General features: G+C 45.2%; 2 protein-coding genes across 2 annotated transcripts in view; both read left to right on the top strand.

Annotated features, from left to right (window-relative positions):
• Positions 1-5,708, top strand: part of T265_06043 (hypothetical protein) — a gene marked incomplete at both ends in the record, with an annotated part of 14,501 nt that extends 8,793 nt beyond the window's left edge. Inside the window, 3 exons of the mRNA XM_009171213.1 lie at positions 892-1,028; positions 2,819-3,026; positions 5,161-5,708. Of these exons, the coding sequence (XP_009169477.1) occupies positions 892-1,028; positions 2,819-3,026; positions 5,161-5,630 (815 nt within the window). The remainder of the gene's footprint in view (positions 1-891; positions 1,029-2,818; positions 3,027-5,160) is intronic.
• A 4,844-nt stretch (positions 5,709-10,552) lies between these two features.
• Positions 10,553-10,980, top strand: part of T265_06042 (hypothetical protein) — a gene marked incomplete at both ends in the record, with an annotated part of 8,985 nt that continues 8,557 nt past the window's right edge. The window contains one exon of the mRNA XM_009171212.1: positions 10,553-10,789. Coding sequence (XP_009169476.1) covers positions 10,553-10,789 — 237 coding nt within the window. The remainder of the gene's footprint in view (positions 10,790-10,980) is intronic.

Here is a 10,980-nt window from a genome sequence, read left to right as displayed (position 1 = left end):
TCGTATCGAGAGGGACACATGACAATAGCCCTTTCAAGCAGATCAACACTCACTGTTCCCAAGCTGTTCATATTTACTGTTAAAGATTTGTACCTTTCAACAGCGGACACTTTCAGGAAGAGAACAGTTTAGTTCGGCTTTAATGGCACGCACTTTCTGGGAATAGCAGTGTGTTTAGTAGCTCCAGCCGAAGGAATAAATATCATTGTTACAACGAGAACAAAATGTATATTGAAGCCAGATGGTTCAATGGTTAAAAGGCGAATTTACTGACCGGAACGTCCGTGGTTCGAATCCGACCTCGGCATCTTGACTTGGGCAGCCTGACACTATCCGACCCTCGTGCTTACTTCAGGTGGCATGGCAGTCAGGCACCGAAAGAGCGCTACATTGAAACTTGTAATTAGCGTGGTTGAATTTAATGTTTGCTTGATACATTTGTGCAAAGCAAAAATTATTAGAATTTGATGTCTATTGAACACCCTGATAAGAGTGCCATTCAGATCGTGCCAGTAAATCACACTGCTGGTCGTCCGCTCGTGGTCGAACGGTTCAGTCTTCAGCAACTTTTCAGGAGGTCCCGGGTTCGAATCTCACTCATGTTTCCTGAGTGGAATGCCACTAATCTATCCCAATAAGGATGAAACATCTGTACAGTACTTCCCAGCTTCAACCGGGACGGGATCATGATTTGGATGGTGAATCAATACAAATGGACCAAGACGGTACAGCCAGGTGTTAGGAGAATCAGCTAGAACATAACTACAGTCAAAAACACTTGAAGTCCAAAAAGTTCTCTGGCATCGATGAAGAAAGAAGCAATAGCGAACATCTAATGTGTGTGTGAGAGAGTGAACGGAGTAATTCATGCACGAAATCCGTAATTTTCAGTTCATCGGCGATGCCACACAATGCGAATGTTGACCTACATTCCTGGACAGACGTGGTCCAGTTTAACTCCTCTACAGCCAGAAGTCTACTTTGAAATGGGACGATTTTTGGCCAGACTTCAGAAGCATTTAAGAGAGGTAAGTCGCCTCAAAGCATGGCGTCTTGGCATTAAAATTTTCGCATGATATACTTTTATCCATCTTTTCACATGTTTACCGAAAAGGAAATATAAGAAAAGTGCGGAAAAGAATCTAGCCTTAAATTCGTCCACTGTCGTAATGAGGTCTTTCACGAGGTCAAGATTTTCCCTCGCATGTACTCGCTACTCACACGCTACTAGTAGTGTGGAAATCTTTTCAATTCAGCAGCGATCCGATAGACTGGCTCATGAGTATTTTTTCTGGTAGAATGAGAAACGCCGAGGATTTTCAGTAGATACTTTTTATCTCGTCCTGACTTTGAGCAGATAAATCACTTCTAAAAAGTCGCGAAGTACACACCTATACCCCAGATATATCATCAGATATATACGTCACCCAGCACAACAATTTATATGCTCTACATAATGGAAAAGATTTCTGTCCTATAAATTAGACCACTGCCGAAGCCATCCATCAGATGGCTCATTGATTTTCTGCCCTAAAGAAGGCAAAGATAATTGTGACCAGGGAACATGCTTCGCTAGGAACTGGGAAACCCGTCATTGAGTATAGAGCGTTCGTCTCTGGAACGCACAGTCATTGTCAGTCTATTTCAACAGATTATGATTGTTGGAGCATCTGTGTGGTATTAGGGACGACATATGCATTGGAGAGCAAGCGAATAACACAGGCAATTACCACTGAGAAAGAAAGACAAGAAACAGAGTTGTACAGACCAGAGAAACTTTCCATGCCGTCGATACTTTCTAGGGATCTGTTTCACCGAACGACGACTTTCAATAACTCAATGGATTCAGGTGTGAAAAAAGATGAATAGGCAATATATTTCGTCCAAAGATTTGTTTAGCTGAAGGCTTCTTTTTGGGGGGAGATTTCTGTGTCGTTGAGAGCATTTCAAAAGAGTAGAATTGCCCAGTGTAAGTGATTAGTAAATCATGTACTATTTTAAGATAGAGTAGAGTTTTCAACACCGATTGTAGTAAGCTTTCCGATTCCTAGATGCATTCAGTGGTTACAGCTAAATCCCGAATAAACAGGACCGGTTCTCAGACGGTGGAATTAGGAGTGCGACCATAAGAGATTGATGACGTGAAAAGCGGTGTATTTGAATCCCTCAAATTGATATGTTACGGCGGATACTACTAATGAGACATGCGAGTAGTGTTTTCTAGTAAATCCGCTTCCTGTCTCTTAAAAAGTGGCATCTATTACGGAATTTGTGAAGTCGCTTTGTAGCATTTGCTTGCATTTGAGTATGAGTCAGTGAATATCCAGGAAAGTACAGGAAGACGCGTCAAAAGAGAAGATGGATATTCACTTCTGTAAACAAGATGCATATGAGAGTTTTGCTCCCCTGTCCAATAGTCTGCAACTGTGTTTCTCTAATAAACAACTCCGCAGAGGGGGCCTTCTACTTTCAGTAGTAGACCTTCCCACTCCTAGACGCATTCAGTGGTTACAGCTAAACCCGAATAAACAGGACCGGTTCTTAGACGGTGGGATTAGGAGTGCGACAGTACGAGAATGATGACATGAAAAGTGGTGTATATGAACTCTTCAAATGGAGATGACGCAGTTCGTACTCGCTTAAGATATTGGGGTTGAAGTCGCACTAGGTGACGCGGACGTTCAAGGGCTACATTAATTAAGTGACGAACTACATTTCAGCGGTGAGTCAGGACATTGTTTGCTTCGATGAATTGCTTTTCAACAAAAAATAACGAAGCTTCAAATACTGCCTACTTACAACGTTGATCTTTTCAAAGCATTATTCAACTTGGAACAAACCAGTGAAAGAACATCTTTGGACACTGTCAAACGCCCCTCAGGCATTGCAGTACTTGAATACAATCGAAGACGATCAGAAACGCCAGTTGAGTCAGCGGGTTCTGAATCATTTCCTTAGCCATTATGGGGAACGATTGCCTGTGACATCGTGGACACCTGGGATACAGGATGCAGAATTTCCTATAAGTGAGTAGTATCTCCTTGGCCGTATTTAAAAACTTCAGGAAGTGTTCTGATAAAAAATTTATGAATACATTCAGCTAAAATTGAGCCATACGGCGCTTCCATCTTGGATAGTTGTCCCGTAAATTAGGCTAATCCAGATTGACAAGTCGAGTAGCCGTTTAAGTTCTTGGTGGAAACCACCAGCATTATCATCCTCATCATCATCACCATCGTTAGAACCATTGTTGACAACAGTGCACCAGTAACCCATACTGGCACTTAGCTGTCGCTCGACAGCGAGGAGGGAAATTTTTCGTGACGAATAGAAGGGAACCTGGTACGAAGAAGTCCTACGTCCTTAAGGAGAATCATCAAGACAGAGATATCTGCACTGAAATAGACATATCCCTTCGGGTTAAGATACCTTAACAGGATCAATAAAGCGTCCTTTGAGAACATCACCTGACCCAAGTTCAAGACACAATGACGCGAGAGATTTAGCTGGGCAGTTCGGCTTGTAAAGAATAGCCCGCGCGCCACTGTGGTCGGTTGCGTGCCTTGTCATGTACAGAGTTTTCAACCAACTACAAGCTGGGTGACGTGGGCCCGAGCCAGGAAGGCGCAAGATCCCACAGAATCCATATAGCAGTCTATCCCTCGCGGACCTTTTGCTACCCTAGTTAGTCACACGATGCACATACCCCAACCACGTCAGACTGCTAAGATTAGCCTGTCAACCTAACTGGTCGGATTCGCTACAAAGTACTCGTCTCCGCACCTTTTCTTTGTGGATTCACTGCAGTCAGCTTACTCTCGCTATGCTATGGAGACACAGGTGATCACACACTTGAAGGAGCTTTGGGTCCTTGGATCGGTGGGTTATAATCTCGCAGCCACACAGTAAGATCACTCGTATAGTTACTTTGTACCCTTTAGCTTTAGCGAAATTCATTCCCGACAGAAAAAATCCACAAGATGGTAAACACTGCCTGTAACTCGATTGGTTGCTCGCTTTCCTTCACTTACTTTAGCATAGTCAAGGTTTATATAACTTCCTAGATATTTGAACCGGCCAACAAATTCAGGTTCTTCCTTATGAGGTCACAGAGAGGCACTAGTCGACGGGCAATCTTGACGTAGGACCATTTTTGATGTTTTTTCAGACTACTTCCTGGGTAGAAGTAAACACAAACTAGCAAAACGATGCTGTCCGCATAATCCATTGATCTCTCTCCGGAAACGGTTTACATAGTTAGGCAAACCGAACCCAGTCAAGACACACAGACACGTACGCGCGCAGGGAGCAGGACGTCAACCTCTCCACAAGTCCACGGACAACCATGGAGTACGTGTAGCAGTCTAACTTCGGAGGAAAACACCTTTCCGCCGTCCGAACTTCGACCAAGGGACTCTCATATACGGTTCCTTCCCTTTTTGACTTGCTCCCATTTCACATTATGCACTAATAGATTCATGGTCCCCGGGTGTGGACACTCCGCGATAATTTCGATGACAAAATCGAACAAAAACGACATAGTGGATAACCCTGACAAACTCCACTGGTCTACAGGACAGGTTTTGGACAGTGCACCGTGCAACCTGACTGGAGATGTGAGAATACCGGGCAGCTCCTCCGGCTAAGAAATTTCCAGAGAACAAATCTATCCACAGAGTTGACAGTCACTAGCAACCATTGATGAATGACATAGAAAATACCCTGTACATATGATGCACTATCTGGAGCGTAAGATCCTCCTTATTCTTAGTCCCGGCATTTGAGTTAAAACCCGGCATTAGGCCCACTTCATTTTAGATCTGAGCCACCGTGTGGACATCGGTCTAGGCTTCTCTGAAGAACAACAGGTGCCTTTTTCTTCGACTTCTTTTCTTGGAGAGAGTGCTAGTACTTTTAGCCACTGCGATCTTTTAAAATATTCAAGACAGGACTCCGATGGTTCCTCTGGCTTTACTGAATGATGTGAACTCGAAGTTGCACCTCATCCATCTTGAGGATATGATCCTTTAGGGAAGAGAAACTTATTGAAGTGGTCACACGCGGGCTGGTCCTTATTACTGTTGGCTTGTCTGCCCTTTTACAAAGCCACTTTGCCTTGCTGCTTGTACGCCATAGCCTTTTCCTTCCACGCCCTTGCAGGCTTAATTCACGGGGATCCAAACGATCTGAATATCATCATGAGAGCGATTCCAAGGATAGACTCTACGGAACAAGAATTCGAGTTTGGCATTCTGGACTGGGAAGACTGCAGTGTTTCCCGACGCATCTATGACCTTGCCCTTATGCTCATGTACGCAATGTGTACCGAGGGTCCGTGCTCCGCGGCCCGATTCGCTGAGCTTGGTGCTGCAATCATACGTGGATTCAATACCGAGGCCCGAGACTACGGAATGCCCATTACCGATGCGGAAACGCAAGCCTTACCAGCGCTGGTTGCGGTTCGTTTTGCTCAATCCCTAATCATGGGCCACTATACGGCATTTGTATCTAATCCAGGCGATCAGTATACCCTGACAACCGCCAAACAAGGTGGCTGGGAGAAATTGCAATCTTTGTGGATTGATGACAAGGAAATCTACAGCACAGAGTGGAAAAAAGCAACTTGTTGATGCGCTGCTATTAACTTTCTTCATAAATTCAACTCGTTTTTGAGAGATGAATCCCCGAAATATAGTAATCTAACGTGTTAATTTTTGTCAACCAAAAAGCATTTTGTCACAGGGTAGTGGGCCACTGCAAGCAAAGATGTGGCATTTAGATGAAGCTATGCCGGATTTGGTTAAATACTGACTGAATTCGATGTGATGTTCTTGTACAGCAGAAAAGTGCGTTTGTTACCGGGTTCATGTAACAAACCGCAGCGTATTGAGCGGCCACGGTATTTGGGAATTTCACATGCTTTTCTAGCTACTAGAACGAAGAAAAGTAGTATATCATAGCCTCGCATATTTGTCACCTCGAACCATTGCAGGTGGAGGCAGCAGGTTTGTGAGTCAATACTTAATGGGCATAAAATAATCTTCGTGCAAGCAGTTTACAAAGCGAGGAGGGTTTTCCATTGTAAGCCACATAAAATTCTAAATAGAGATTTCGTTCTGTAATTGGCGCCGATCTATGCGGCCGAGCCGAGAAGCACGGCAGTTCCATCCATGTTGGGAATCATTGGAAGATCGTATCTCACGAAACTCCAGAGGGTCATGAACGCGTAACCTCCTGACCACTAGTTTAGACACTTAATCAATCGGCCTTGATAAACTAACCATCGGTGTGATTAGCTCTCACTTGGGCAAAATGTAGTTCGTCTCATCCTTCAATCACGTGGTCACGTGTTACCTGGCTCTTCGAATGACGACTTCTCAAAAGGAGGGTTCACACGTCTTGCGAACTAAGTTTTCCTCTGGGCTACCTTGGGCTACCTACCCAAAGGATCGAACAAACACTGATTGAAGCGAGTGTTCTACGTAACCCGTTTTTCGAGTCACTAGCATCGTCTTCTTCATTTTTCGTGCGAAGTACTTTGACCAGTGGTTTGTTGGAAAACGGTCCAGGTTGTATGTGTCCAGTTGTACTCTGGGGGCGTGACTCTTGGTACAAATACCTGAACCAGGTATAGGTTGTATGTGTCCAGTTGTACTCTGGGGGTATGCTCTCTGCTACCGAGGTGTTGGTAGCATTGCCGATCCCAAGAGCGGGGGAACGTTAGATGTAATTGATTCGCCAGCTGCGTGCTCCGATGGTTGCCTGGAGCTGACTGTGGTGAGCAAGAGGGGCACAGTTCATTTGGCCACTGATCAGGTAGAATTTGATCTATTCGCCTGACTTGGCAATGCTTCATCACCCTGCGAGGACACATTGTCAGCGCGTGGCTGTGTAGACGATTTTTCCATTCTGCTTGAGTTTATATAGTTTCTAAACAGTGGTCTTATCCGCAACATGACTGGTTTTTTAAGGATTGCCCGGGACTTGGTATGATTGGTCCTTCCGAGAATTGTGTTGCTTTATGGTCTGACTATCTTACATCTGTTTGGTTCTCTGAGTAGCTACATTTCAGCAGTGCTGTTCCTTTATTCTGATTGGTTCATCCAGGCTCTAATGCACAGCAGACAGAATAAAGCAGAATGAGGCTTGGTGGTGTTACCGCAATAACAACGTCATGACAAAATCTGTTGTAACAGGTGACCTAACGAAATTGCCACTGCTCTCACAGTTTACTTTTATGATTAGGCAACCGAGACATTCATGTCTTCTAGTTAACAGTGCTTTACTCAAACCTTCTGGTTTCTCTCGAGCATCGGAATCTTGACGGTACTGAAGATTCTTGTAATACACTACTCATAAGCCTGCTGAAAATCCTCAACAGCACACGACCAGTTTCGCCCAAATTGAGGCACATCAGGTAGGCGCAGTCCCCGAGTTTCCGTCAACCTTATGTTCTACTTGAAACCAAACTGCACGAAATTAGCAAATGTACACTGATTTGCAAACTAATTTGGTTTTTCGAGAGACTCACCTGGAACCCGGTTGAATCTCTCGTTTGAGATGTTTCCTTTTGATGTTCCAATCACATTGAGAATGGGACTTTCACTATGGTGAACCATTTCTACAAGGAGTATGGATTTCGCGAGGTGGTTTTTAATGTTATCCGTTTTTTGTGGAGGGGAATTACTTCAACACCATAAAGGAAAATAAATAGATGCTCCCCTCCCAACGTCACACATGTCGTTCAAACGCGAACAAGTTTGCCCGTTCAACGGATGGTCGGGTACTATCACCTCGCATGCCAGACTAAAACTGGAGTCTAATCATGAAGTGAAGAACTGGAAAAAACAGACTCCGGATTGGGTCGAACTCATGTTAGTCGTTACAATTACTCTTCCACACTTTTTAAGGAAAACTCTTATCAGATACCCGACAATGATTTAACCTGCCAGTGATAAGGAGGCGAGATGGCTCAGGTGGTTAGAGTGCGAATCTACTAAATGGAAGGTCCGTGGTCCGAACCCGACCTGTGCTCTCGACTTCCCCTGTCTAGGCTTGGGCAACCTGGCAGTATCCCAGCCCTCGTGCTTCCTCATGGCGGCTAGGCACCGGAAGGGTGCTACAGCTGAACGCTTTCCTTCTTTCTGCTAGTGATAAGAAATCCCCCCTACCATAAAATTCCACCGACATCGTAGCCTGGTCACGTGGCCTGAGGGATCTTTCAAAATGAGAGAAACGCATCATCCAACATGACTGTCGAGTGCCCATTTAGTTCATTTGGGGGAGCGGTAAATACCGGTACCCCCAAATGACCCAAAATTTGCTTTATCTAGTTTGCTTGCATCAAAATTTCATGATTTGGTCATACACGATTACACAAAACTCTGTGCGAACTTTTGTCCGACAAACATAGTTGCTGCGGGATACCGCGCCGTAACCATGACTCTTGCGAGTACCGTCATCATCACGTAACGTAACTGTTGGCTGGAACTGTGAGTCCCAAATCGTTCTATCCAACTAAATGCACGCTGTTTGTGTGTACCCAAAAGGTTTTCACAACAGATAAACAGTTTTGGAACTTGAAACCTGCTTGCTTCTCAGGAGGGACCCACTTTCAAGAGGCTCACTCTCATGGCAAACTAATTCACAGAACCAGCAGAAAAGCCTTCCTCTTCTGAATCCAATGACTTTGGTTGCAGTCATTGTGACGTAGTCCTTAGTCTTTTGTTCGTAGTTTTCCCAATCTTCGTGGTACCGTTGTATCCGGCAAATTGTGAGAGTCAGTCTCTCTATGATTTGGACTCTCCCAATAGCTGCTGACGACGAACCTAGTTGATAACAAATAATTCCAGACACTGAACTGCGTAGTATTAAGTGCACGTTCCATAGGGTCATACATTGTACTTTAGCTCTAGGACGGCCAGAAGATTCCTTCATATTCAGAGAAAGAATAAATTCACCCGATGAGTAAGACTTCCATCCGAGAAGTAGTCACTCGAGGAGCCAGCCAAGACGTGTGACGACGTGATATGGATCCCGTGATTGAATGGTGACCGGTGCTATGTCCTATCTAAATGCGACCTAATCACACCGCTGATCAGCTGCTCCTGGCCGGAGGTTTGAGTGTTCAAACATCTAGCCGAGAGGTTGAAGGGTTCGAGATTCTGGAGCTCCGTTGATTCGTTTTGATGATTCCAAATGAGGATGAAACAGCTGTACCGTGCTTCTCGGCTCTTCCGTATAGAATGGCTCCGCTCACCGAATAAAGTCTCAACTGGGAATTCCCCAAGAAGTTGATTTAACAACGCATCTTGCACATTCGTGAAGAGGGTGGAGCAGTAGGGTGATTGAAACTTGAACGCCATGATCTCTGACACTAGGGTATTCGAAAGTTTGTCAGTCTGTGCTGATTAGCTCAGAGGCACAATGCTTCTTCGTCCTTGTCGGGAATCATCAGCGTTGCGTACCTCATGAATCTTTTGGGAGATTTGAACCCACGGTCTCCCAATTTAGCAGCTAGGCTCTATACCAGTCGACCAGGGGAGGGGGCCAGTCAGCATCACAATTGACTCGCACTTAGACAGGATACAGCGCCACCATCCTTCAGGTCACGTGATCTGGAATCGCCAGGCTCCTCAATTAACGTTATAAACATGGCAGTCTCTAATTTGAAAACTAGTAAGTTTGAGCTGGAGTAATTTGACTACCAACAAAAACATATCCCTAACCGGCTCAACTCACTTGGTGACTGAGAGACTTGCAGATCAGGATGTTAGACGAACTTCCAGAATCGCCTTCTAGAGTCTCTTCCAAATGCCCACCATCGGATGTGAACTCACACCTGAACGTGATCTCCACCTCTCTACATAGTGCTGGGAATTTTGACTGTGGAACGGCACCAACAGGTACACTCAAGCACTGGATATCAAACCGAACGGTGGTACTGCTTAAATCTAGGGGAAATTCCCCAGCCGGTCCCGAAGAGTTATCAGACGTCAAGTGAAAGTGAGCTTGCGATCCGACCATGAAGTATGGTGGATACAGAAAGCCAACGAAATGTAAGAGGTCCAGAAAGCCGGTGATTCCCAAAGATTATTTTAGTCGATCCGTGATCGGTTCCCGGAAGCCACCTGTGAGCTATCAAGGATCGGAATGGTGTGACCATCTTTAATTGGGGAGAACGCCTCGACCGATGTACCAAATATCATGGCCACTAGTCGGCACCCATCTTGTTCCCACAGGTGACGTAAAACCCTGGACGGTGAACGTGGAACCGTCCACAGCCTCAGACGTGTCTATGTTCTCTCAATCTGGTCCGGTTGACATCCTACCCGCATTGTTCAAAGATGGGGATGAAGTCCTCAGTCAGCGCTTGTCTGATCTGTTTGCGTGAATTTGGGATAAAAGAGACCATTCCAGACAAGTGAACAGAATCGGTCATAGTGCCCATTTTCAAAGAGGGGATCGTAGTGAATGTGGTAACCAGAGGGGGATCAGCTTGACCCCGGTTGTAACGAGACTGTTGGCGTCAATTTTGCTTCGCGGCCTTACGATGGCTCGCGAGATACTGACTCGAGAGCAGCAAGCGGGATTCCGGCCTGGTAGGGGTTGTGTTGACCAAATCTTCACACTGCGTCAGGTGCTAGAACAACGCCATACGTATAAGCGACCCACGATTCTAGTATTCCTGGATTTCCGAGGCGCATTCGACTCGTTTGATCGATCTGTTCTTCTTGAGACGCTTGCCCGCCAAGGAATGTCACAGAAGTTTATATTTCCAGAGTATACAGTGAGCTCCCCAAATGCCTCCATACACAAAGCGGTGTTTGTCTCTCCATTTCTATTTAATTTCGCGATTGATGACATCATGATCCTAACGCTGGAGGGTCTCCAAAACCCCGGTATTCAAATAGCCTGTGAGAAAAACCTCGTTGAACTGGAATGTGCAGACGACATCGTTCTCATGTTCGAAGAAGAGGA

The sequence above is a fragment of the Opisthorchis viverrini genome, assembly GCF_000715545.1.
Source record: "Opisthorchis viverrini unplaced genomic scaffold opera_v5_123, whole genome shotgun sequence".
Taxonomy (NCBI): domain Eukaryota; kingdom Metazoa; phylum Platyhelminthes; class Trematoda; order Opisthorchiida; family Opisthorchiidae; genus Opisthorchis; species Opisthorchis viverrini.
The sequence above is the reverse complement of the archived record's forward strand: the minus strand, read 5'-3'. Positions and strand labels throughout refer to the sequence as shown.